This window comes from Corvus moneduloides, chromosome 17 (assembly GCF_009650955.1).
Source record: "Corvus moneduloides isolate bCorMon1 chromosome 17, bCorMon1.pri, whole genome shotgun sequence".
Lineage (NCBI taxonomy): Eukaryota > Metazoa > Chordata > Aves > Passeriformes > Corvidae > Corvus > Corvus moneduloides.
The window spans coordinates 8,042,587-8,070,385 of NC_045492.1; the positions used below are offsets into that span (position 1 = coordinate 8,042,587).

The 27,799-nt window shown below is 52.9% G+C and overlaps 1 protein-coding gene across 2 annotated transcripts; it reads right to left on the minus strand.

Moving 5' to 3' along the window:
• Positions 1–2,671: 2,671 nt before the first annotated feature.
• Positions 2,672–26,220, minus strand: HELZ2 (helicase with zinc finger 2). Of its 2 annotated transcripts, none has more exons than XM_032126700.1 (20): positions 26,090–26,220; positions 19,678–20,820; positions 19,384–19,567; positions 18,889–18,996; positions 17,817–18,340; positions 16,845–17,477; positions 14,997–15,780; positions 14,517–14,592; positions 9,703–13,213; positions 8,801–8,886; positions 8,291–8,422; positions 7,884–8,051; positions 7,524–7,665; positions 6,930–7,046; positions 6,310–6,505; positions 5,381–5,515; positions 4,924–5,142; positions 4,506–4,662; positions 3,809–3,976; positions 2,672–3,340 (listed from the first exon to the last, which is right to left on the minus strand). In XM_032126700.1, exons 2-20 carry the CDS (start codon positions 20,676–20,678, stop codon positions 3,216–3,218), a joined length of 8,466 nt encoding a protein of 2,821 aa, XP_031982591.1. In that variant the 5' UTR covers positions 20,679–20,820; positions 26,090–26,220; the 3' UTR covers positions 2,672–3,215. The 2 variants fall into 2 exon arrangements, with proteins under 2 accessions (XP_031982591.1, XP_031982590.1); XM_032126699.1 differs by lacking the exon at positions 26,090–26,220 and adding an exon at positions 25,555–25,646.
• Between the last annotated feature and the right edge of the window lie 1,579 nt (positions 26,221–27,799).

A 27,799-nucleotide genomic window follows, 5' to 3' on the forward strand; every position in this document is an offset into this window, starting at 1 on the left:
ATGCCCTGGGCACCACACTGCCAGGGTGTTCCTACTGGGATTATCAAGAGTTTGGTATTTTAAGAATATTGCTCGAACATAAGATTCTTTCAAAAGTAAATTCAAAACTCTGCATGCAAATGAAACCAGGCTAATTTGAACTTTTTTTTTCCTCTATTGATTTCTATGATTCTCTGCATGAACATAAAGACATGAACATGATACTCACCTGTCACTACCATCTACAAAAAGTTTAATTGCACTTTCTGCTATCCCTGACTATTGCATGACCAGCCCTCCAGGAACCTGCTCACACTGCCAGATGCCCAAGGGCCCAGCCTGGCTGTAACTGCTGCTTGGGTGCATTTCTTAATCACCAGTTACAAAATACTTCCTCAGAGGAAAAAAAAAAATCCACATATATTGTCTTGCAACACAGAGGTGACCAAGCAAAGCATTTCAATCTACCTCCATGGAGTAGAAATAAACAGTCTTTTCCCAATGAGGACAAAGGGAGTTGCTTTATGAGGACTCTCTTGGCCAAACCCCTTCCAAGAGCACTGACTAAGCCACTACACTTGGGGTGAGTCTCCTTGTTTGTGTTACATGTATGAAATAAACAGCACAAAACCCAGGGGAGAAACTCTTCACTTACAGGAGTGCCACTGCCTGTGGCGTAAATCAAACCTCTCCTGATGGGAGAGGGTTTTTAAAGTCCTTGCCAGGAGTTAGTTTGAGAGACAAACGGAGACTTTCAGCCTCTTCTGCTGCTAGATAGTTGTTTATTAAGTCTTAGAGAAACAGAGTCACTAGCGTGACCCCGACATAGCACAGAGCAGAGAATGCAGGAGAAAGCCTAATTATCAAGATTTGCACAGCCTTTTAAAGATAATTTAACCAATGGTTACTAAAAACGTGTATTATTTTCACTTTCCTACCAATTATTCAGCAACAGCCAGGAACTGCAGAAATTTTTGTCCAATCATCCCAAATTACTTTTACTGCAGAATATGGAATAGTAGTAGAAGAAGAAGGTTTGGAGAACAACAACAATTCTCCATTTTGATGTTTTTTGCTCTTATCTATTTACTACAGAGAGAAGCCAAAAACCTCTACATTTTCCACCCTGTGACAATCTTACATAGCAGTCTATCACCTAATTCGCACCATTGTTTTTTCTAGTTCTTGTCTGAGGGTTGGTAGGTTTTTCCATGGACAAAGGTCAAAACAGTGTTATTCAGGGGGGTAAAAACCCTTCAAAAGAGGCAGAGAAATATTCTCTGCACTCTGGGTTCCTACATAGGAGAACATGAAAATGAGACCCACTGGTTCTAAAGGAACCAAGGTGGTTTTGTTAAACTGAAGCTGGCACCATGCTGAAGTAGTTATTCCAACAATTCCACTATTTTCTCATATTCTCCATAACATCTCAGAGCTAGATGATTGCATTTCAGTAGTCCACAGAATGATCCCCAGACATTATTTTCGAATTGCAGTAATATTTGCTTATCAGGCTGGCACAGAATCTTTTAAGATCCCACCCAGGATGACTTCAAAGAGGAAAAATGAATTTCAAACCTTACCAGCTTTTATCAAGCATCTTTAGAACCTGCAGGAGGTACTTCCTATGGGTTTTTATCCTTCATGGAATTGCCAGCCATATACCCACTATTATACTTCAGTAGGACAAGAGCAAGCCTGGGTGGTCTTTGGCATACACCTCAAACCCCCCAAAGGCAGACTGCAGGAAGGTAGTTTAAAACTAGGAAGAGAACAACAGAACTTCTCCATAGGTTCTGAAGTCAAGTCTAACAGAGTAATGAGAAGAAACACAAGAGTTAAATGGAGACTTTTCCAGACACAGTGCTTTCCTATTGCCATTCCTCCACATGGGAAAGAGCCATGCTAGAGTTCAGTTGCAAACAGGACAAAATTCCTCCTGCTATAGTGCTGTGACATCACAGGGATTCACACCACAAGGAAAACTTGTGTCCCAGCACAGTACAGACTTGGTACAATGCCATGATTGCAGCTCAGCTCCGTCCCACATGAACACCTAAGGACAGCCAAGCATGTGTTTTGGGGAGAGCCGAGGCAGGCACTTCATACATTCAGAATTGAAATGAGATAAAAGACACCCTCCCTCAAAACTGTCATGCTTCCAAAAGCAGCTCCATGATTCTCAGAGGGCACCATTCACCACAATACATCTCTACCAGCCAAATGTCACTGGGTGAAAGCAGCTTCTCTGGTGAACCACAGCTTCCAGCTCACAGCAGTTTGGCTACAGGAAATATAAAAATACATTACACACATACATGCCGTGGTGCACTTATCAAACCTCCTTCACTGCTCTTAAAAACTCAGGCCATAAGGCTGTGAAACAAATTCACAGAGTTAAAAGTTAATAAATTAAAAGCAGCTTTAAAAAAATGTGGGATAGGAAAGGGGGAGGGGCTCATCAGGAGATTTCAAATAAAAATCTGAACAGTTTAAAATGGGCTGACAAATCCCAACATTTCCTGGTAGGAGTGGTCCCCACTTTTCATTGCCTTTATGCTGGTGAGGACAACCTCCTTCATACAAAGAACACATAAATCTATTTACAAACTTGGTCTTGGTGCTGCGATATTTACACGCTCAGAGAACAACATTTTGGCTAGACAAAGAGTGGTGCATGCATCTCTCATTGCTTTCCTCCTTCACTTAAAAAAAAAAAAAAAGAGAAGTCTTAAAAATCCCCTGTCCTTGGATTTAAAATGAGAGGCAGTACTCAAAAGCTTTGGTCCTCCATGGCAAACAGCAGCTTGCTGTGCTGCTCTGCTGCGTGCAGTCGTTCCACCCCGATGAATGGACTGAGCATTTGATCCCCAAAGTGCAACTCTGACAGCTGGAGTAAATATTTGGTCCCCCCAAACTGCAGCTGCAGTGGCAGGTAGGATGAGGGTTCTGCTGAGCAACTTTCAGTTACAAAAATAGTATCATCACCAGTAAATTCACATGCCCATCATCCATCTCCAATGCTTTTTGGTTTGCTAGAATTGAAAGTTCCTGCCCAAGGTTGCACTGATTAAGAACACCCCAAGATGCTGAAGCAGACACTGAAGCTGAGTTGTCACGGTGCGGGAAGCTCCCAGATCCCCCGCTGCATTTGGCTCCGTAGTTCATTGAATAATGGAAAGATTTGGTCCTTCCCAAGGCACACATAACGCTGTTCAGGCAGAGAGGGCCCGTCCTCACCGGCAGAAGGTTGGGGTCCTCCTGACACGAATCTCCTGGGCTGCAGTGCAGCAGTTGTGCTTGTGGTAATGTTGGATCAGTCTCCCCCACAAAGGGTTGCACTCTAGGAGGTACCGGTTCCCTGTGGGGGATGGGAACAGCAGGTTAGTGGTCAGAAGAGGCTTGGCTGATACCATTTTTGTCTATCACCTCTAGCTAAGGGGGCTGGGTCACTTGCAGGGATGTATCTGTGAAATTCCAGCTCCCTTTTCCATGCTGTCATATCTGTGAGCAGCTTCCCTACACACCACAGCCTACACCTGCATGATTAGGAGCAAAATGAGCAGCCAGATTTTTCTTAGGAGAGAGCTCTAGCATGAAAGCAACAGAAACAACACGGTCCAAAACAAAGGGTGAAAAAAACTAACTATACTTGCTGTATTCAAGCTCTGAATGAGCCCTGCTTTGCCCAGATTGCCCAATTTCAAACCCCCAGACTAAAGGGCAGAAGAATAAAGCAAGACTACTGGTTGTACTAGTTTGGACCACCACCCCTTTATCCAAGCATCCCATTCCCCTGCAGGCCTGTGCATGGTCCAGTGATACCAACCTATGATGCAGAGTCCTTCCTGAGCTCGTGTGATGCCAACATTGACCTGGTTTGGGTTGGTAACAAACCCCAGGTATTTCTTCTGCCAGCTCTTTGTGGGCTTCCTATCGATCTCAGACCGGGGGCAGGAGCGTACAGTTGACAGAATCACATATCTCCATTCACTTCCTAGAAAGTGGAAGCAAACCTGAGTTTTTTAGAAGGAAGCATCTGGCCATTTCTCCACCTCACAGGACACTCATTTCTCTACTGCCACCATCTGGGTTTCTCCAGCTTTGGAGGCCTTTGGACTCGTGGTTGTTGCTTTCCAAAGAGAATGAACATCTTGTGGCAGTTCTCTAACACCCTTCTCAGACACAGAATCACAGAATCACAGAATCACAGAATCACAGAATCACAGAATGGTTTTGTTTGGAAGGGACATTCTGTGTTCCAACATCCCTGACATGGGCAGTGAACCTTTCACTAGAAATCTTCCACTAGAGATCCTCCACCTTCCTGCCTTCAGCAGCCTCACCCTGCCCAAGCACTCCAGAGGCTTCCAAAGGATTTATTATAATCACAAATCACCCAGAAATCTGGTCTTCCGTGGCTGAAATGACCCTGGGGTAGGGTTTGCTCAAAGACTGTATCTGTGAGCAGCTCCTCAGGAAGGCAGGAGGGGACAGACCCAACACTCCCCCTCCTGTCCCCTCACCTTGACTCTTCATGATGGTGCAGACGGTCACTCCGCGGATGCCCTCCCTCTGTAGGCTCTTGTTGATCTCGGACACCTGGGCGCTGTAGGGGCTCAGGATGGCGATGCTCTCCGGCCGGATGGTGCCATCTAGTGTCAGCTGCTTGGCTATCCTCACCTGGAGGGACCAGCGTCCTGCTCACCTGGCAGCGGGGCCGGAGGGCAGAGCCCCCCAGCATCCCTCCCCAGGGCAGCAGTGGCTCCTGCCTAGGGGTCACACTGCCCTACACCTGCCTCTGCCAAGGGGCCTCCTGGTGTGCTCCAGAGCCGGGAGGCACCAGGCAGACACTGTTGATCTTTGTATCTTTATCATCCTTCCACAATTCCAGCACAACACCCTCCCTTTGCATCCCCAGCAATTCCCCAGGACCCTGCTCACCGCCTGTGCCACTTCCTCCAGGTTAGCTTTGGAGTTCTCATTTCCTTCCTCAGTAGCAATCATGAGGGAGTGCTCCTTCCCTTCTATGTGCCCGAAGATGATGGGGCAGCAGTTGTTATCTTTGTGGTGGAGCGCGCTGGGTTTCTCAGGAAGCTGAGGCCATGTTCTCAGCCGCCTTTCATAGAACTCCTGGGATGGGAACTCGCAAATCCTCTTGTGCTGGCAGAGAAAAAGGGGGAAACGGAGGTGAATAAAACCCAAGGAACTTCTCAGCCTGCAGCATCTTTCTGGGCAGGCTTCACCCACAACACCATTCTGCTGGAGCCGGCACTGGTATATTCCTATATAATCCTGTGTCTAGGAAGGGGAAGCACTAATGGAGAATATCTGATGTTCAAGGTAAGCCCTAGCAGCATTTTGTGTGATGGAGAGAAGACAATCCACTGGAGGGCCTCACCATGCGGTACTGCGTGTCCAGCATCCACGCCTGTCCCTGGTAGCGCTCAAAGAGAGATGTCTCCATGCCAAGACTCTTGCAGACATCGTTGTTAACCACCGGCCGCAGCTGTTTGTGATCCCCCAGCAAAACAACCTGGAAGGAAGAGCAGACACCTCAGCTGCAAGGTGGTGGCAGTGGCAAAAGCCATCAGCTCTTTGAAAGGCTGTTTGTACACGGACATTTGGTGCTACTTATTTATGTTACGCTTACAGAAACCTCAGCCAAAGACCACATTGGACATGGTATAAAGATTCTGTCCTAGATAATGCTTCCATCTGATGGGAGGAAAACAAAGAGCCACAGAATTCTAGAATCACAGAAAGGTTTGGGCTGGAAGGATTCTTAAAGCTCATCTCGTTCCAACCCCATGCCATGGGCAGGGACACCTTCCACTAGATCAGGTTGGCCCAAGTCCCATCCAACCCGGTCTTGAGCATTTCCAAGTATGGGACAGCCATGGCTTCTCTGGGAAACCTGTGCCAGGGCCTCCCCACCCTCACAGGGAAGATTTTTTTCCTAATATCCAATCTAATCCTGCCCTCTGTCATTGTGAAGCCATTCTTCCTTGTCCTGTCACTCCATGCCCTTGTCCAAAGTCCCTCTCCAGCTCTCTTGGAGCCCCTTTAGGCACTGGAAGGGGCTCTGAGGTCTCCCTGGACCCTTCTCTTCTCCAGGTTGAACAACCCCCACTGTGTCTATGCTTTTTATCATGTTAATACTTTGTACCTGGGCCAGAACACTTTTTCGGTGGCAGTGATATCCACCTCATAAAGAAACACAAACCTTAAAACCCTAACAGCTCTTGGAAGAGCAGCATGGTAAACGATAGAAGATGTTTGAGAGCCCTGAGCAGCTGTCCCAGGGACACATCTTTGGCAGGGACATACCTTCTCAGCACGGTGGTGGCACACTAAGGGGATAAGGGTCTCAGGCTCTGTGGACATGGCACACTCATCGATGATTATCTGCCTGACATCAAGCTGCTGCTCCAGGATGCTGGCAGATGCCACAGAGCAGGTGCACAGGATGACATCGTGACACGCCAGCTGATACGCGCGACCTTGTGACAGCCAACCTTTGTACCTAGAGTCAATGCAGAAAATACCACGGTATGCATAAGGGAAACACCTCCAGATTCCTCATGCAGGAACCAGGCAGAGGCTGTGCTTTCCCAAATGATTATGGCTTCACCTCCCTCCCCAGGATGAGCTGGTGTTCCCAGGAAAGGGCTTTGGATGGACACTGTAGGAAATGTGCTTTGTCCTGAACTCAACAGGGCAGGAGGTCCGGGTGAAGGATTCAAGGTTCACACAGGTATAATAGGAATTTTGGTTCAGGTGGACAACAGCACCAGTGCAGAAGTGATTCTGAGGCTCTGTGCTGTACCACTAACCTCAAGCTCATCACTTTTTATCATTATTCTGAACACACAGTTTATTAATCTGTACTTCAGAGGTGGCACACAACCAAAGTCAGCCATCTCTCACCAGGGTCTCTTCCTACTCACTCCTTTGTTTCTTCTTCTGTGATCTCCTCTCCGTTCCTCACCCGAGTGTCAAAGCGACAGATCTCCTGCCAGAATTTGCTGGGTGCCCGCCGGATGCGATGATGCAGGATTATTTTGCTGAATAAAGAGTCAATATATAAATATTTTCCCTCAACACTGAGACCTGAGTGATTTCCTCTACAGTGAAGCAGACCACACCACCTGCCTATGTGGAGAAACCCCATTAGCTAAAAAACTCACAGCGAAACTTTCCTATCTTTGTAGACCCAAAATTCAACCTCAAGGACATAAAATACAACCACTTCTCTTTAGCAGCTGCAAGCAGGAATGAAGTCAGAGACATTCAGAGCTGTTTCAAAAGGAGATGAAAACATCTAGGGACTTTTCAACAACCTGGATTTCCTGACTAGGTGCTACATTAGACTGTACACGTTCACTTGAAAAAAATTAATTACAAATTATTTATAAAGCAGGTTAATAGTGTTGCTCGCAGTGGTGGAGTGAAACTGTATTTGCTCTGGCTTATTCAGCATTACTGATGCAGAAGCCACCTCTCCCCAGCACCCTAGGAGCCTGCAGGACATGCCATCCTACCTGAGCTCACGTTTTGGCTTTGCATCCCGTAGGGATTTACGGCTTATGTTCCGGTTGCTCCCTGGGTACGGGAATTCCATCGCCTCAATGGCCTCCCCATAAACCCTCAGTGGTTTCAGGTTCTTCGTCTTCATCAGCATCTCTGGAGAAGGAGGGCAGGTCTGGTCAGACAGCACTAGGCACTGGTGATGCTCAGGCCTGTCCCTCCCTGCCCCTCACTCATCATCCCATCTCCACTGGTCCTCTCCCTGCAGTGCAGGGTTCTCTGTAAGGACCAGCCCCACTTTCTGCCCCTCCACACCACGTGTTCTCCCTCCCACCAATACAAGCCACTTCAGGGGCATAAAAGATGGTAGTTACCAGCAACAACATCAACAGACTTGTTGGATGGGCCACAGTACAAGATGCACTTTCTCCTGTCATGCTTTTCCTCTTCCAAGCATGGTGTTTTGTCCTTCTCAACACTCTCCTCATTCAGTTTATGGAACCAGTAGACAATGTGAGTTCCAACAACCGTCTTCCCTGTGCCTAGAAAAAAACAGAAGCATGCTGAGAACATTTTAACCACAACACTCATGCTCTGGATCAGCATCCAGATGATCAGCCATGAAATAAAATCAAGAGCAGAGGGGACTGCCTTGCACAGCTGTGGGTGATGCCAACCCACGTTCCCTTCTCCTGGCTCAGTGAGGGTCCTATGGAAAGCAGCAGATCAGCTCTCACCTGCCATTCATACCACAGAGGTGTGTTCTGCTGTCCCCCCTTACCTGGTGGGCCTTGGATGAGCGTGAAGGGTTTTCTCAAAGCATCCAGAACAGCCTGGGTCTGACTTGTGTTAAGTTTCCAGTTGCTGCCGGGGATATCAAAGGATTTTTGCTGCAGGAATCTGGATTTTGTCACTGTTACAGCAAAGAGCCAAAGAAAACAAATGTAAAGAAGGTTACTGAGGGCAGCACAGAAGAAATTCAGCAAGAAGGTGCAGCAGGTACCTAGTGATGGTGGTCCATTACAAGACCACCTAGAAGTAATCCTTGTCCCTTGCCAAGATACTCTGCCCATGAACCCTCTCTGTGAATCCTGGGGATGACAATCTCAGCCATGCCAGCCATCAGCAGGGCATCCCAAATTACACAGCAGCTCCTCTGATCCCCTTGTCAGGGGAACCTCCTGGTGTGGGAGCATCACCCCTATGGCAAGGGCCCAGAGAAACTGCCAGGGCACCTGCCTGGCCAGAAGCAAGTAGCCACAAAGTAAGAAAGATTAATATTTGCACCTACCTTTTTGAGGAGGTTCGTGGCCAAGGGCGATGCTTTTAGCAAGCTCAGAGGCATATTTGAGCCTCCAAAGTGCTTTTTCTTTGCGTCTGACAGACAGGGAAAAATAAGAATGAATGGAATTTAGCATAAAACAGCAAAAGTTGTAATACAGCTTTGCACGACTGCCTTACTTATTCTTTCTCTCTACTTTGTTGTTGCATTAACTCCTTCCACAAAAATAACTTAAACTTATTTTGCTCCTCTGGATCTGGGACCATTTCTCAACTGATTGAACAGCTGAGCCTGCAAAGATGTTAAGAGCAAGGAGCACAACTCCCGCCCTAACTCTGTTTTATTACAGCCCACCCCCTTTTACTGGATTAGCTTCCAATTTTTCCTAAAATTCATGATGCAAAAGGAAGCACATTCTGCCCTGAGAATGCTACAGTACTGGGGGTGCATGGCAGCCTGTGCTGTGTACAAGGAAGGGCAAACTAGACAACAGCTCTGATTTTAAAAAGAGCAGAACTTGCTTTGCAGCACAACAAAGGAGAATGATTTGGAAATCAGGGAGCTCTTCTGCTAAGCAAACCCCACTCCAGGGCTTCACTTGACCTTTTATAACACATATTGCAGCAAGCCAGTAACATAAGAAGTGGGTGCTCAGGGAAATTTCAGCACTTTCTCCCACCTTCCCATTCTCGGGGACAATCAGAAGAGCATGAGACCCTCTGGAGAACAGACCTGAGGAGTGCTGCCACACCCCCCAAAGACCCACAGCCCACCAGTATGGCAGTCAGAGTAAGGGTAAGGGCAGGTTTTTCAGAGGACCAGCCACAGCAGTGAGGAAGGCCCTTGGGGGTGCAGCAGAAGGGTCCTGTGGGAAGCCAGGTTAATGAGAGCACACTGCTGAGCCCACTTACATGTCTGGCAGCATCTTTGGAATGAGCTCCACCGTGAACCTGGCAGACTCCTGTGAGATCTCTACAGGGATGTTCTCCATAGACATATAGTGGATGTAAAAGTTCATAGTCTGCTGACCAGACCTGTCTGACTTCTCGTCATCGTTGAACTCCTCCGTGACTCCGTGAGCCACCCAGGTGTAGGTATCGGGATCAACCACAAGTTTGTTCTCTGGTTCACCATTGTCAAGCAAAGACAGGTTCTGGAGGCCATGGCTAAGGCATTCCTCATCACTCTGGAGGCTCTTGGGAAGCTTCAGCCCACCTAAACGAATGCACAGGTAACAGTGGAAGAAGTCCACTTCAATGGAGCACTCCTCCAACCACTTCTTGTTCAGCACAAAGCTCCCTTGCAGCTGTCCTTTGCTTGTCCTTTGCTTTGCCCACTTTATTTTAATATCACAGAGGACAATCGAGTCGTTCTCAGCCACGGCACACACTGCGGACTCCATGGCACTCATGGGCATCCACACCTTGTTGTACTCGGTCGTGCTCTTGTACCTGTCCTTGGACTGCAGCGTGGCGTAGGCCGAGAAGCAGTCGATTGGCTTCTCCGTGTGCTGCAGGCAGACCTCAAACCCCTCTGTCACACACCACAGCTGCACGAAGGGCACCAGGAAGCCCTGGTTGACGTCAGTGGTGAGCTGGAACCGCAGTGCGTCACCGGCGCTCAGCTCTAGGGACAGCTCCATGTAGTGGGAGCAGGAGCTCTTCCGCACCCAGCCTATGTGCCGCTGGTACAGCTCCTTGCTCTGCCGCAGCAGGGACGCAGCCCTGTCAAACTCCTCGTTCCTGATGGCCGTGAGCACGTCTTGCCACGTCTGGGTGCGGAACAGGGTGACACTCTGGTCGCAGAGGGGTCCTTCCCGCAGGCTCTGCTCCTTTGTCTCTGCAGAGTACATCCTTCTCTTCCAGGTCAGCCTGATGCTGTTCCGCTGCTGGATGAACACAGGCTGCTCTATCAGCTGAAGGGACCTGTAGCTAATTCTCTGCGGATCCGGAAGACTCTCGTTGTTCAGGGGAAACAGGGCTTTAAAAAACCTGCTCATCTGTTCAATATCCACCACAAAAGCAATCTTCTGCAGGACTTGGTCCTTCAGCTGGCTGGCCATCTGCAGGGAGTGGGCTCTCTTCTCATATGTCATGGCCTGGGTATTCTTCCTGTTGAAGTCATGACAGAGAAACTCGATGTCATCCACAGAATAGATGAGGGGCTTCTTGCGGAGCACGGAATGAAGGTGCCGCTGGACCACGACATCCATGTACCGGCGGATGGGAGAGGAGGCCCAGGTGTAGGAGTCTACATGCAGGGAGTAGTGGCCTGCCTTTGACTGGACAGTGGAGTTGGAGCGACAGAAGTAGGAGCGGCTGAGCATTCTCCTGAAGTCCAGGGTCACGGGGGCCAGCTTTGGGTGGATGTCATCAGTGACAATGAGGTCAAGCATCTTTTGGAAGTCATGGGCATTAGCAGCTAGCTGCAGGTGCTTCCAGATGGGGCCCAGAAGACTGAACTCCACATTTTTAGGGGAGTCTTGTCCAGGAGGCATTTCTCCCAGATGATGCAAGAGATGGATGGACAAAGGAATGATGTGGCTGTACTTGTTTTTCATGAGTGACAGCTGTGTAAGACTTGGCTCACACTGACACCGGAGAGGAGTGACATTTCTGGTCACCTCCTGGTTGGTGAGGAACTCGGCCACGAAACTATTGAACATGATCATTAACTCCTCTATCATCTGATGGGACCCTCTGTTACCTGGGGAACTTTCCTCATCCAGCCGGTCATAGAAACAGTCCTCCTGCAGCCGAAACTTCCGATGGATCCTGGAGAAGTGATAAGCCACAGCTATGCAGTCCTCCAGGGTATCAAAACGAAGGGCCTTTGCTGCTCCCCTGTAGCAGTTCTTAATGCAGAGCTCTGCCTCCTCATAGGACAGCTGCCTGTCCGAGCGGATCACGGAGATGGTGAAGACTCCCTTTAACATCTGATCAGTCTCCTTTTCTACGGTGACCAACAAGGAGATCACCCGTCGATCTTTCTGCGGCAGGAGGCTGCAGACGTCTTGGCTGATTTTGGGTGGGAACATGCACAGAGGCTCCTGCTTGGGAGCATAGTAGGTGACACCCCGCTTCTTTGCTTCCAGGTCCAAGGCACTGCCTTTGGGAATGATGGCAGCCACATCTGCAATGTGGATCCCAATCTCATAGTGACGCCCCAGATCCCTAACGCTGATAGCATCATCCAAATCCCTGGCACCTTGGGGGTCAATAGTGAAGGTCATATAACTCCGACAGTCCTTCAGAGTTTCCTTGGTGAGGTTTATGTTGTTGTTGGAGGTGTACTTGGCTGCCTCTCGGGTGACAGCAGCTGGGTATTTGTTCTCCAAACCATACTCCAAGGCAAGGATCTTTAAGCCTTCTTCCAAAGTCAGTGCTGCCTGTAGGATCTCTGTTATTATCCCCAAAGGGTAATAAAACCCTTCCCGCCAGGAGATGACCTGGACACAGAAGAACTGGCACCTCCTTGTCTCCTGGTTGATCTTCTCACAGCTGACCACTCTGTACTTTCCATTGACAAACCTGCGGATGGGAATGACATTGGGTTTCTCCTTCAACCCTGGGACGAATATTTTGGTGACAGTGGGATCAATGGGTATCATCACACGGGGATCAAACTCGTCCATCATGCAGATGAAGGTCCGTTCTCTCTCACCACGCTTCAGGATGCCCACCACCCTCCCCTGTGGGCGGTGGCTGCTGCTGTCACCTGTGCTGTTCTGCAGGATTTCCACCAGCACCTCGTCCCCAGTGAAGGCTGTCCCGCAGTTAACTCTGCCTTTGATCTGGATGTTCATGGCAGGGGAGTCATTGAGGGTGAAGGCAGAAGCTCTGTCGAACCCCTCTTTGATCAGCTCACACCTCTTGTACATTTTGGGGTGCATGTGCAGGTACTGCTGCATCATCTGAGAAGAGAAGTTGACATACTCCCACTTGTCTTTCCACTGGTTTGAAGCCTCGGACTTCACATTCAGCAGCCCTTCCTCAGATACTGTCACCAGCACGTTCTTGCTCTCATCTAAGAGCTCCTGGAGGATGGGATCATCAGCATTCATGCTCTCGCCCTCAGAGCTTGAGGAATCTGTGTCGCTGTCCTCCTCGTTACCCTCTGGGCTCCTGCTCCAGCTGTCCTTGTCACATGCAGCCTGTTTGATCTGAGCCATTGTCAGGTTCTCTGGGAAGATGCTCCCCTTGTCGATGCACTGCTGGATGAACCGTTTCCACACTTTGCTGCACTGGCCATGGGAGCACAAGGCCACGGCGTCCCCCACCGCAACCACCAGTGACTGAGCCCGGGTCATGATGGTGTTGAGCACTCTGGCCTCGTTGAAGAACTCGAGGTGGTGGGAGGCTGAAACACGCAGGCTCTTGCTGGTGTGGACCGTGCTGATGATGATGACCCGAAACTCACGCCCTGCACCAGAGGGGACAAGGGAGAAGTCACTCACAAGAACCCAACAGGGAGGACCCTGCCTGGCTGCCACTGTGTTACATGGCCATGGACTGATGTAACCTCGCTTGGCTGAAACATGGGAGTCACCTGATGTGAATAAAGCAGCTCTTGGGGATCGTGAGATCCTCTGTGTGTGAACCAGGATGGACATCCCAAGGCACCACCACCCACACACCAGGGAGGGAAGGACAGTGTGGAGATGGGATAAAGGCAGAGCACTGGAGCAGTGCAGCCATGAGCACCCATGGAGTAGCCCAGCGTGCCCAGTGCCACCAGCAGCCCCTCCTTGCAAACACAGGTAGAGTTTGCTGTGAATCCCAAATTCCCTGAGGAACTGAGGGTCTTGCAGGAACAAGAGCAGTGATCATTTGCAAGGACCCCTCTCCCCCTCAGGAAGAGCTCTGCTGATCACACAACAAAAAACAACCAACAAGAGGCATCCTAGTGATGTCAGAGCTGGGAAGAGGCTGCAAAGAAAGGGTGTGGAGATCACAAACTCCCCCTGGGGTCAGTTATTCTCACCACGAGGAGTCCCAGCTGCGCAATAAAAAAAAAAGATAATGAAAACACGGATGAGTCATAAACTAAGTCCTTGAGGACAAAACCAGCCATATCCCTCTCTTGTGATCCAGAGCAGGAGACTCCTCCTCTAGTGAGCTGTTCTGTGATTGGTACCCACAGGCCATCCTGGTTTCAATTCCCTTCGGTCACTGCCTCCCTCGCTGGTACTTAGGGCTTCACATGATTCACACATACTCAAGTCTCTGGGATGGCACTTACAGGGTTTTTACCCTCCTACAAAGCAACAGCCATGTATTTGAAATGAGTTGATGGGTGCAGATTTAATTCAGTGTGAAATCTTATTCACTCAGGAAAAGACAAAATCAAAGAACTACCAACCAGAAGGGGATGGAAATCAGCCAAAGGACTTCCAGGCACTCCCTCCTACTTGGTGTTACATGGACTGCGGTGGTGGCAGAGACACGGAGAGGGTAGGGGAGCTCTGCCTGGCAGCACCTCCCAGAGAGGTATTTTTCCACAATAACAGCCAATATTTTGCATTTTAAAAAGAAGGAAAATGTAAAGATGTTGGAAACTCCTCTGCTAACACCCCAGTGTCTCTTCCCCCTGTCTGTTACGCAGTGGCTGTAGTTGCTATGGACCCTCTTGTCCACCAGCATGACTGCAAAAGCTGTGTATGACTCTCGCACAAAAGATCCCAAAATGCAGCCAGGCATGAGGGACTGTGGCACAAGACACAAACCTGGCAAATTTTCGTAGTTTTCCACCACCACATCTTGTAGCTGCTTTTTCCTCAGCTCCTGTCTTGTTGCAGAAACCTGGTAAGAAAGAAGCACAACTGAACTCAGCTCAGAAACACCCCCCACCAAACACCAGGGTCTCTCATCCTGCCCAGCTGCAGGTTGCCCAAATTACTTGACAGCAGCCACACATCCGGGCTGACTTCAGCCAGAGCTCCCAGTGCCCTGTCATTAACCTGCCTAGAAGATGCTGATAGAAGTGTTTAACTAAGCCATTCCACCATCTCTGCTCCAACCACCCAGGACATGCTACCTAAATGGAGACTGCCTCAAAAAAACACTGAGGGCACGTGAGACCCCAGATTTCCTATTTTTAATTGCACAAATAATCATAAATAGATTAAGAGGTCTTCCTTAGGGAGTGTTTAGTCAGCAGTGCAGGCATAGCCCCCTCAGGTGGAATGCAGGATTCCCCTATGCACCTGCATCCCATGGGAGACCACACAGATCTTCTTCAGATCCCGGACACCCCACTCATCTGGCCACCTCTGATAGATCTCCTTCACTTTCTCAATCACTTGTATTATCTCAGAGACATTTTGCCAAGAAATCATGGAGATATCCCTTTCAGCCACGCCAGACACGTGGCAGAACACGAGGGGATAAATTTCGGGATGGGGTGGGATGTTCCCACTGGCTTGGATAGCGTTGCCATTGCCGATGTAGAAGTGCTTGGAGACAAACTCGATGATGCCGGCAGTGGAACGATAATTCTCATTGAAGATGATCCTGCTCTTCTTGGCCACCTCATGCCTCTCCCTCTGGTAGAACTGAAAGAGCCGGTTCAAGAGGGTGTGATCAGCAGATTGCCCACTCCCAACAGAGAACAGCTTTGGGGTTATCTGCATGTGGTCCCCAGCCAGGACAATGCAGGTCTCAAAAGTGGCATAGGAGAGTGGAACCAAAGCTTCGCACTCCAGCATCTGCGCGGCCTCGTCGATCATGATGTGGGTGAAGTAGCCTGGGGGGACCCTCAGGTTCTTGGATAGCATGGAGGTGGTGATAATGATGTGGTGCTTGTCGATCTCGGCCCGCGTGGGGTGGCGGAACGAGCGCTGGTCCGGTGAGAGGCAGCAGTACATCTGGGTGATGGGGTCCATCGTGTTGACGGACCGGTCGGTGGAGATGATCCGCAGGGGAACAGCCCATGGATGCCCCATGGTCACGTAGTTGTGAAAATACTCCCGGATGTAAATGTCAGCAGCGCTGGAGGGGAAAAAATAGAAAAGCATCAAGGAATTGTTGGTGCTGTTCCTAAATTCTGTGGTACAAAGTTCTCTCTCATCATTCCCCAACACACATCACAAAGGAACCGGTGTCTACGCAGCCACCAATTCCCAGACTCTTTCCAGAGTATGGTTTAAAACAGGAATTGGTACTTGAGACTAGGACATCTCTTGACACTCTTATGGAAAAATGTGATGTGCCCAATAAAACCTGTGGCCCTGATGCTGTCCGGGGCCAAGTGAGAAGGAGCTCTCCTCTGACGGCAAAGCACCCCCATCCCCAGGTGAGACAAGACCTGCAAGAGAAGCTTCCGTGCAAGCAAACAGCCTGGAACAGGCTAGGATTAGCAGTCACCATCTATTATGCATTAAAAACTGAGGCACTAACAGCCTGCAGGATTGGATGTGGACACTCTTTTCAGCATAACTGCTCTAATTTTAACAGTCTTGGCCTGGTTTCTCTGAAGGCAGGTCCAATGGCATTCAGACCAGATCTGCGTTTTCTCTTCCCCAAACTCTCCCTGGAAAAGTCAATAGATTGGCATGTGCACAGAGCCCAACAGTCTTCAAGGGCAACTAGAGCACAATATTATCCCAGTATGGTCGGGCAGCAGCTGTCTATGTCTTGCAGCACACAGTAAAGGCTGGAAAAAACTGTCTCTCCAGCCCCATTCCCATTTTCTAATGGGGCAGGAATATGTTAAGTGTTCAAGGCCACACTGGACAGGGCTTGGAGCAACCTTGTCTAGCAGAAGGGTTTGGAACAAGCTGTAATGTCCTTTCCAACCCACGTCATTCAGGGATTCTATGATTCTGCATTGCCTCTTCCACAAAGATTTCCACCCATGACAGGCTTTTTCCTAGCAGGAACTAGAGCAGTTTAAGACAAATTCAATAAAAACTAATTTATTTAAACAAGCAATTGAAGTGCACACTGAGAAAAGGGCAGCTCAGCTCTGGCTCATACACCTTGGCTCCCCTTCATCCCCTCAGCAAGCAATGCACCAGCTTGCCCACAGTTCTTGTTGCCTCTTCCCTGCTAACCTGTTCGTGTGAGTGCAGATCAGCACCCGTGTGTTGGGCTGCTTGAGGATCTCCAAGGTGGCCATGGCCAAGGTGAACGTCTTCCCTGTGCCAAAAGGCCCATAGATGAGCAGAGGTGGGACCTGCCGCTTGGTGGTCCGCTGGCCCGTGATGAAGGAGATGGCTTGTTTCTGCTTGCTATTTCCTTTCTGTGGGGACCCAGGAGAGTATGGGATGGAGCAACTGGCAACATCTGGCAGGACCAGCTTCTCATCCAACAGGCAGTCCACAGCCTGGTGCCACTGCCGGAACAGCAGCTGGTCGATTTGGAACTGGATCTCCACCTTGTGGGAGGTGTTTGCCTTGAAGTTCAGCTCCGAGCAGCACCTCCTTGGTATCTGTAGCCAGAGGGTCTTCTCCGTGGTGGCTTTATGCTCCACAAAAACTTCATAAACCCGATTGTCCACAGGTGGGTCAAGCGCCAGGAAGGCGGTGGGCACAGACCTGCTCAGCAGGTATCCCTCATCCGTGTCCGGCGAGAGGTTGTAAGGGGTAGGCACTTCAGCAAACAGCTCCCCAGAGAGAGCAAACTTCACCCCCATGGAGAAGCTCTGCAGCATGGGGGTCAGCGAGATGAGCACACGCAGGTTGAGTCTGAAAGGAGGAAACACCCGAATGAAGAGCAGAGAAAGGATGTGTCAGTTCCTGAGCCCTCCCCCGCGGAGAGGGGATTGCAACCAATACCCAGAGAGGGTCTGCCAGCCCCCCCAAGCACATACAGACAGAAACCACGCTCTAGCTAATCCACAGCCACAGGATGAGACCCAGCAAGCCATCTTTCCAGGCAAGTTTCCAATTTTCTGGGAAGGCACCACAAGACCCAACCCAGAATGGACAGAAGACCCAAGGAGCAGCACGGTCCCAAGGGTTAGCAACAGGCTTGTGGTGCCCAGTGAGGGGGAACCCCCAAAAGGGTTCACGCCTGGCACTTACTTGGCAATCAGAGCCTGCTCAGCTTCTTCCTCACGGAAGAGGAAGCTGTGCATTCTCTCCCGATAGTTGAGCCGGGTGATGGGAACGACTGCACTACTCTCGCTTTGGTAATCCAGTGCCAGAGCAGGAGGTTTGTACTTGGCCAGCAGATCCACATCTTCACCAGTCTTTGGCACACTGGGAACGATGATCCGGTTACCCCGATTCCACCGCACAAAGTTGACGGGGCGGGTGCTCTCCCTGGTGCTGGGGATGTGCAGGGGGGTCTCCTGCCGGCCCACCTTCACCTTGATCTTCTGCATGAGGACGGGCCGCTTGCCGAAGTCGAAGACCACCCACTGCTCGAAGATGCCCAGGGTGCAGCACTCCATGCTGACCTCCACCAGCGCAGTGTGGGGCGAGGAGGACAGGGTGGCCACGTGCTCCCCACAAATGTACTGGAGGCCCCGAGAAAGCCCATTCCCCGAGAAGTAGAAGTTGACTCCAGGCTCCCGCTTCAGCAGGGCCACGTGCTGCAGATGCATCTGCCATTGAGGAGAAGACAGGGACACAGTGAGGGCAAACCATGGGAAGAGCCCAGCAGCTGGTGAGGTGTTCTAGCAGAATTTCCCAGAAAAAGCTGCTAGAGGAACCAAACACTATGTCAGCCTCACCACAGCTTATTCCTCATACTACCCCACAGCAATTACTTTAGGGTCTCAGAAAACTTCAGGTTTCAGTTTAATATCAGCCAGTGTGCAGGAAATAGGTAATCTGCTTGGAGAGGACAGACTTTTGCCCCCAACATCCACAAAATCCTGGGCAGGAAAGCAGCTGAATGCTGTTATTTGTGATGATGCAGGGGAGGTGTTGAGAGCAGTCAGGTCTGCCCCAGGACCACTGCACAAGACAGGAGACACAGTGGCTGCACCCCCTACACAGAGCCTCAGTGCAGGAATCACCTGAGCAGCTCCTGAACACCCAACACACGTCCTCATTTAAACATGCCCAAATCCCCGTCCTTCTCCCCCTTGCAGAAATAATAACTAAAAAAACCCCAACCAAACAAAACCCTCCAAGGGACTGAGCTTACCTGAGAGTGGACCTTGAACCTCCATTGGTATTTCTTCTTCCTGTCCTCCAGCTGCACGTGCAGAGGCTGCTCACACGCAACCTGGACACCCTCGATGTGCTCAGCCATCTGTGGGGAGGCATGAGAGGAGAGGGACTGAAAGCAGCGTCCCACGGACACACCTCAGAGCCATCTTGGCCATCTTCCTCCTTGCCATTACGCTATGTCTTCCCAAGAGGGATCCAGAATACATCCTCATAATCCATCCTCACCCACCGCTGCACTGGGTCCCCATGCAGCAGCCTTGGGAAGCCAGAGGACCCACGGCACAGCTCGGATACCCTGAGCAGGGTCACAGGTTGCTGTCTCCAAAGAGATGAAGGAAGGAGGACGCCACATCCCTTTTTGCATCCCCATTAGGAAGGTGAGCAGTGGGCTCCATTCCCAAGCTCTCACACCAGAGGATCCCTGTGATGTGCTGCACCAAAGTGCTCCCACCCTGTGCCCACCACTCACAATTAACACCTCGTTGGAGCACATCCGATACTCAGCAATGAGCCTGTCCTGGTAGGACAAGAGCCCATCTTTCAGGGCTTGCTTCTTTTTCTTCATGGAAACCTTCACCCTCTGGATCCACTCCTGCAGTTCCTCTTTGGAATGAGCCTTGGTGCAGCTGTTGCCCATTTCACACACATCCGCTCTGTCGGGAGAGAGGTGTTCCAGGTGCCACCCTTGCCCGGTGGCATGGGGATCCTCAGGGAGCCAGCAGCTCCCTGCTGCCCCGGCCCTCTTCCCTGTTGGATGCCTTACCTGCTGCACAGTGAGAACTTGGTCAGCCCGAGCGGCGGTGCGCGGTGGACCCACTGCATGGAGCTGTCGGCCGAGAGCATCTGCACGTGCTCGATGGAGGAGCAGTGGTTCTCAAAGCTCTCCTGCGAGCTGACGGTCACCAGGCAGATGCGGCAGTAGAAGTGCACAGGCGCGGGCGCCACCGGCTCGCCATTGGTGCTGCCGGTGCCCACAGGTGGCAGCAGGTCGGAGCGCTGCAATCCCTGCTCCCTCTCGGCCTCCCAGACGGCCATCTCCACATCACTGTGGGCGTAGTGGCAGCGCTGCAGGCCGTGCCTGCAGTGCCGGCCCTGGGACATGAACCAGCAGTAGCTGAGGGTCTCCATGAACTTGGGGCAGGGCCGGATGGCCGTGTACTGCTGCTTCTTCTGGCTATCCAGCACCACGTGCACCAGGAGCGGGTCCCAGGTGTGGTGGGATGTGCAGAGCTGCCCGTGGCCGCCCACCGTGATGCGCTGGGGGCAGCCGAAAAAGCAACGCTTGCAGATGTCCTGGAAGCACCCCCCGAACTCGTTGATGATCTCACTGGCAGCACTGGCCATGGTGTGGGGGGCAGTGGCAGGGTGGCTCCCCAGCTGCGCCTGCAGCACCGCCGCCTTCAGCCAGCGCCGCTCCAGCTGGTGCTCCCTCTCGAAGTTCCAGACCATGGCCTCCTCCGCGCTCCAGGCGAAGGTGCACTGGTTCTTGTGCCTGCTGCAGCCCAGCCCCACCACGTAGTACCTGCAGACAGCGTAGCGCGCCGGGTTGGGGAAGCCGGGCCGCCGGGACACTTTCCTCCATGCCGTGCTCCAGCGGCTGCGGCAGCGCGCCAGCAGGATCTCATACATGCAGTTGTGCTCCACCTCCCGCGGGTGGTAGGTGATCTCGTTCTCCTTCACGCTGCACTTGGAGCAGACCAGGAGCAGCTCCAGCTGCTGCTGGAGGCTGCTCAGTGGCACCTTTGGGCCGTTGGCTGTCGGCATCTTTGGCGGCGGCTTGAGCAGAGCAAAATTAACAGTGGGAAGATCTTAGATGGCGATACCGTGGGGAGGAGGTGCCATGGAGCGAGTGGCCTTGTCCTAGCTCAATGCATACCTGCTGGCCATCGGTGCAAGCTCATGAAGCCTGACAAAGGAACAAGAAACAAGCGACTTAGCAGGAAACATCAGACAATCCCTGCTGGGCACACACGGAGGCACCCGCACAGCCAGGAACCTCACCCAGGCACCCTCGGCCTCGGCACCCAAGTGCCCCCACCCTCTCCCTCTGCTCTGGTGCCCCACCAGCCCAGGACCCAGGGGACTGTGTCACACAGGAATCAGGCTGCTGAGTGATGCTGGCTCCCAGCAGGGCTCAGCCTGATCCCTGATGTCCCCATAGACCATCAGCATTTACCATCCAATGTGCCAAAGCAGTGACTGCTCCAGAGGGCCCAGCACGGTCCTCACAGTGGCCACTGAGCTCCACTGGACCACAGCCACATGATCCAACTTCCTCTCCCTGCTGCCAGCACCTCCCCCACCTTGAGTCTCTCCTGCCAACTTTCTCTTTCTTTATCCTGTTTTCTTCCCTGAGTTGGCCAGGCAGCCCCACGCCGAGCGAGAGGAACCCAGCTCCAGCCCCTCAGCCCATCTGCCCCCATAGCACAAAAGATTAATTGGAATTAATTAATGAAGCAACCACCCTCTTTGCTCCTGGGATGCAGCACCCAAGGCCAGGAGATGGGCATGCTGCAACAGGGGCCTGCCGGCATCTCTCCAGCTGACATCTCGGTAAACATCCGGCTGGAAGAGCTCGGCCCTGCCGGATGTGGCAAGGAAGGCAACTCACGGCTCACTGCCCTCTCCAGCCACCAGCTCTGGCATTTGCCATCAGTTTCCTGGGTAACCAGGGGCCAGGAGCATCCCTGGGAATGATGCTGCAGGGTTTGGTGGCTGGGCCACGTGGTCAGGGTGAAGGGAACATGCCGGGGCATATCTGTGGGCAGGGTGTGCTGCCAAGAAAAGCCACCGGCCGTGTGCCGAGCACCCAACTCGGGCTCCTGGCCAGCAGCCACCACAGACTGGCTCTCTAGCAATACCAGGGAAGAGTGGGATTTACAGCTGAGGTTCAGTGGACAGTGGAGTAGGAAGGCAAACCTTGCATTGCTTCTGCACTTCTAATTAAGAATCCTTTCCTCTCTTCTGGGATAAACAGGGTGCCGGGCAAAGTGGGCAGGGGCTGATGAGGCTGCTGCTCCAGCTGGAGCTCTGGACAACAAACACCGAGCTGGAAGTGGCCAGAGCATCACCCACATTCCCAGCACATCCTAAGAGAGCTCCTCACCTCCCATCCCAGTGTCACAGCACCCACCCACTGCCAAGCCTTGAAGGAATCATCTAATCCTACTTCTCTGTGTGCATCAGGTCAGACACGTGCTCAGTGGATAAACACTCGCTCACTTTATCTCTCAAGGCCTGGCAGTGAGCCTGGCGCTGGGCAGAGCTGCAGGTTTCCATTTCGGGAAGCTGTGGGATTCCGTGGCAGACTCCCACGGCAGCGCTGGATTGATTGGGGTCACTGTGCCACGCCACGAGCTCTGCACCCAGAGGTAAATCACCCCGACTCAGCTCTGTGCCTTCACTTCCAAACCTTTACTTGAAGCATTCAGCGCAGGCTCGCAGTGAAAGAAGAGCAGTGACCCAGAGCTGGCTGGGACCAGTGGAGAGCCAGGGTATTCCTATCCTCTGGCTGTAACAAGGCCATGGTCATTGGAAGAAAACTTTCTGCAGTCCAGGGGTCAGGAGCTCTTTGTTTGTTCTGGTTCTACCACAAAAAAAGAAAAATTGGAGCCACAGCTGAGGTTCTGGCGCTGCCTGATTGCTGACTGATGCAGATAAAATGCTTTGCACTGAAATGAAATAATTTCGGAAAAATTGAAAATGAGCACCTATAAAGAGAGGAGGGGGAGTGGAACAATCTGTCTCATGTCCAGGGGCATCAAGGGCTGCTCCTCTGATTCTCAGCAAGACAGCAAAGGCAGCACGGTGCTGGTGGCAGCTGCAGACCCCCTGGAGCTGCTCCCATCAAACTGCTCCAGGCTGTGAGTACCAGAAAAACCCCCAAACACTGGGAACCAGGCAGAAGTTTGGGAAGACACAGCCTACTCTGAGGGCTGGACTGCGGGAGGGAAAAACCCTGCACCTTTTGGGGGTCAAAATCCCTCCTGTGTGAGCCTGGGGAGACTGTTTGCTAGAAAGGAGCATTCCCACTCGGTTTCCCCGGGAGATCTGGGATCGACTGGAGCTAATGGGAACCCCAGGGCAGAGGGAAGGTCCCTCGCGACCGCAGGTTCAGCTTGCCCCGGGACCCTGGCACAGGGCAGGGGGGACATGGAGGGCGACGGCGGCAGAGCGGGGCCGGTGGGGCCAGGCTGTTCCCGAATCTCCACAGTGGGAACGCCCGGAGCGGGACCGAGGTCACGCTCAGCCGCCGAGAGCCCTTTCAGCTCCTTTGAAGCTGCCGAGGGCAGCACGTTCCCAGTGGAACTGACATCTGCAGTTTCGGGAACACTTTGGTATCCCTCCGACAGCAGTTCCACCTTCCTTCCCCTGGAAGTCTCCGCCTCCGGCCGAGCCCTCCTGTGAAAGGCACTCAAGCTCAGGGTATGTGCGACGTCTGTGCAACACCGCAACTGGTGAAAACTCCAGTATCCCTCAGTTATACCCACGGGAGAGGAAGAAACCTGATCGCTGGCACTCGGCTCCGTGCAGAGGCAGCCGAACTTCCCGCTGCCGGCACCTCCACAGCCGCAGAGCTCATGGGAGACGCGGTCCTGCAGCACCGCCGGCACCGACCCAGCCGGTTAAACGCTTAAGAACTGCCCATAAGGACCGTGCAGGACAGCCAGGTTGCCACTGGAATTCATGCCTAGGCAGGGCATCCCAGCTGGAAAAAGCTAAGAGGGAATATTCCACCTTTAAAGGGGTCAATTCCCCTACTGTTTATTTTTTTTTTAAGAAGGCGTTTGATTTTGAGCAAACTGCCAGAACATGCTCTGGGTCTGGAGGTGGGAGGGAAGAGGAAGGGGAAATGCAAACCCCGGTCAAAGTCTCTGCACAGCACTAGTGCTGACGCCAAATTAAAGCTTTTTTTCTCTCTACAGCAGCCTTATACTAGAGGAAAAAGGAAAAAAAAAGAAAAAAAAAAAAACAAAACTAAGGGAACCTTTGCAATCCAAGCTTGGGTGGAGAGAAGACGCAAGGCATGAGGTAGCTCAGGGAGGTGTGCCACAAGACAGCTGTCCCACTGGAAATAAAACTGATGTCAACAGGGCAAAATCCAAATGCCTCAGGAAAGGTAAGAGTGGATGGAGAGCAGTATTTGCCAGCAAGCCACAGACCATGATTTACAAGCTGAATTTTGTATATTTTAAGAAAAACAACCTTTTTTACACTGATCCTGAAAAGCTCAGCCTGGCATTTAAAGCCACTCACATCCTGCTGATGGGTGACAAGCCACTGTGACAGAGGCTGGTTTATTGTACCCCCAGCCCCATCTGGGCGAGTTCTGCTTTCTCCCAGGAACCAACACAGCCCCACACACCTTCTGCTCAGCTCTGGTCCAGCCTTGCCACAAACCAAACCCAAAGAGAGCACACCATGGCTTTGCCGGTGGCATTTCCTCCACGCTCAGGAAGATGCTTTGGGTCAGGGCCAGGCCACGCTGTGTCCAAGCATCGTCCCTGGCAGGCTCCTTGCAGGGCAGTGCTGCTGCCAGAGATAATCACATTTCCCTGGAAATGGCGAGTGGAAGCACGGCTGTGGTAGAGAAATGCTCATCGTGCCCCTGCATCCTGATGCTCTGCACCCATCCTACCCCACCAGGAGGAAGGTGGCCAGTCCCTGAGCTCTTGGCTTGGTTAATTATTGACAGAATATTAGGCAACGCGCTACGCTGGAGTAAGCCAAGTGCCCCTCGATCAGAGCAAGTGACGTGGATCAGAGTGCTGGGAGAAGGATGGGGACAGGGGACCATGTGCCTCGGGGGGCTGCAGCCCCACACCCCGGTCATCGGACCCAGACAAGCACTGGCCCTTGGAAGTTTCTGCCTCAACTACAAGCAGCATTCAGAGCAACAGTGCAAGACCTTCTCAGCATCGCCAGCACCCCACGAGCGATCAGTGCAGCCGGGCCAGTCCCACCCCATCACCCGCAGTCCTCCTGCCTGTACCGAAACCGCACCCCTCTGGAATCTCCCTCCAGTGCAAAAACAGCCTCCAAAGTTCTTGGCGTCCCCCTTTCCCAGCCTTTTTCGAACAGACAGCTCACTCCACATCGCACTCAAAAGCCGGCACTACCAGCCGTGACAGCCGCGACACCACTGCCCGAGCGTGTGTGCAGGCACGGACCCTCCAGTTTGTGCAGAGCCCCGAGACACGTGGACCCCCAGATGCTGCACTTGCTTTCATCCAACTGTAAGAAGTTCACCGGGAGCTCTCGGATCCCATCCTCAGAGTTCAGAGGCGGCAGCAGGGTTAGAATATCGCTGTCGGGGATCGCTCACCGAAGGCAGCGCTGTGCACCCCCGGGGTTCTCCCCACCCTCCAAACACGGCTTTGCACCTCAAAACCTGCACTCTGGCTATGACCCCCCTCTCCCGAACACATCCCAGCCCGGGCAGGGACGCTGCGAGCCGGGGCGGTGGCTCAGCGGGATGCGCACCCCGCACGCCCTGCAGAATCCCGCACGCCCTGCCGCACGCCACGGCTCGCTGCGGGGCTACCAGGGGCACTCTCGGTCCTGCAGCCCCCCCAGGGCGCTCCGCTGACCCCCATCCTCGGAGCTCCCCCCCACCCGGAACGCCCCCCGCCGCTCTCACCGCCGCCGCCGCCGGGGTGGGGGGATCCGCAGGGACCCGGGGACTCGCCGCCGGCGGCAGTTTCGCTTCTCGGGCCTCCCTGCATTCAAACCGGGGCCGGACTTCGCGGAAATTGCATCACGGCGGCCCCGCCCCGCCCCGCCCGCCGGCACCGGGGGGAGCAGGAGCCGGCACCGGCACCGGGAGGGCACCAGGCGGGGGGGATCGGCACCGGCACCGACGAGAGCCCCAGCCGGCACCGGGACCGGCACCGGACAAGAGGGACAGGCAGCGGGGTGGGGGGATCGGCACCAGGGGAAGGGGCGCCAAGGGAAGCGGGCACCGGCATCCAGGGCAGCAGAAGCCGGTACCGGTAGCGGCACCGGCGGGCAGCACCACCCGCATCGCGCAGCGAACAGGACGGGCGCTCCTGGGGGAACCAGCCTCCCACCCCGGTCCCGTGCTACCCCCGCATCCCCGGGCATCGGAGGCCGAGCCTCCCCCCGGTCCTGTCCCCGCCAAGTGCAGAGGGGCCGCTCCCGGGGGCGCTGCTCACCCGCAGAAGGTCGGGGTTCCTCGCGCTCAGATTCGGTCCAGAGCCGGGAGCGGCGGCACCGGAGTCCTAAGTGAATTCTGAGCGGCAGCCCCGGTTCTCAGGCCGGGCCCCACGGCACCCTCCTTTTTAACGGGGCTGGGGGGTGGGGGTGGGGGAGAGAGCGCTGCTTTCCTTTCTGTTCTTCATCACTTTCGTTTTCCGTTCGGTTCCCCGCCTGGCGCGGTGCACCCGCTGCAGAGCTCAGCCTCGAGCCAAAAACAAACCCAAACTCGAAATCCACCCCCGGCAGCAGCAGACTCTGATTTGCATCGCGTTTCGTGGGGCAGCACCGACAGCCGGAGGGCAAGACCCCGCCTCCCAGTTTGTGGGCACGTGTTGCCACACAAGCACCATCAGTTGATGCTCAGCGCCCGAGCAGTGGGGGATCCTCAGCACCCGGGGTGTGGAGACCCCTCTCAGCCCCTTTGCACCTCACCAAACCCATCCCACAACAGCTCAGCATCTCATCCCAGTGCATGGTGATGGGGCAAATTTGCGGGTAATACACACATAACCAACAAACCCTGGAACCCGCTATGCCCCCAAAAAAAGCACACAAGAAAAATCCCAGGAAGTTCCTCTAAGCTCCTCAGTCCCAGGAACCCACCACAGCAGCCACATCTCACCAGCCTGGACTTTCCTGGCTTCGGAAAGCCCTGACCTGTAAAGCAGGTGCTGTGCCCAGTACTGCGGTCAAGCCCCAGGATTCCCACTTAATGGAATTATCTTCATTCCAGAAGCCAGCTGCCAGCCCTGGAAATAACCAGGGAAAACTAACACACCTCCAGCTACAAGTGGCTGTAAAAATTCGCAGGCACCTGAGGCAAAGTCTCCCTGCTGACATGGACGCTGTTCAGTCCTTCCATCGATTGATGGTGCTCGGTGGTGCCACCTCAACACAAAGAGAGCCTTCGGACAAAAGAAAACTTTTTCCTCAAAGCAAGTGGGAGGAGCAAACATTGAGAGAGCCAGCCTGTGGGCCATGTTGGCAATGGAGCAGGGAGGAAAGGAGGGGCAGAGACAGGTTTCTGGCACTTGTCAACACCAGTGGAAGGAGGAAGAGAAACGATGTTTTTGACCTTCCTGCTTTGTACAGTCGCAGCCATTGGGTAGCTCAGAGGGAGCTGTCACCCTGCTCCCATCCAGCAGCAACCCTGGGGAGCCAAGAAAGGGGTTTTCCCACCAAGGAGAGGAGTGGGGCAGCCCAGGCCTGTGGGTGCTGAATGGACCCCACTGGAGCAGAGGGCACTGGATGGATCCCACCAGAGAACTGGGTGCTGTGGAAACCAGGCATCCCTGGGCATCAAAACCACCAGGTCTGTGCAACAACACCTTGGTCACTGCTGGACCTGTGGCAGGATGACCACCTGCACAGGGCCATGGCTCTTCTGCACTCCATGTTCTGTCAGCGAGGAGCAGTGGGTGGCTCAGCCCCACAGTAGGATCTGACCCCATGGAATCCCCATGCTCAGTGTTCCCATCCAGGAAAGTCTTTCCCAGCTTTGTCCTTGCAGCTGCCATGGGAACTGTTATAGTTTGGGGAGCACCAGAGCCCTATCCCTGCCTGGGAAGGAGAGACCAAGCAAGGCCCAGCCCCGGTATCAGAGTCTTCCATAGATGGAGTCCATCCCCATTTGGTATTGCCTGGGGCAGGAATCATCCTCTCTGCAG

Coding starts and splice junctions, on each gene's coding strand:
- HELZ2 (XM_032126700.1), bottom strand. CDS start 20,678: ATGCCGACAGCCAACGGCCCAAAGGTGCCACTGAGCAGCCTCCAGCAG. Junction 8,887..9,702: donor CCAAAGATGCTGCCAGACAT/GTAAGTGGGCTC, acceptor CCTGTCTGTCAG/ACGCAAAGAAAAAGCACTTT. Junction 3,977..4,505: donor CACCATCATGAAGAGTCAAG/GTGAGGGGACAG, acceptor TCCACTTTCTAG/GAAGTGAATGGAGATATGTG.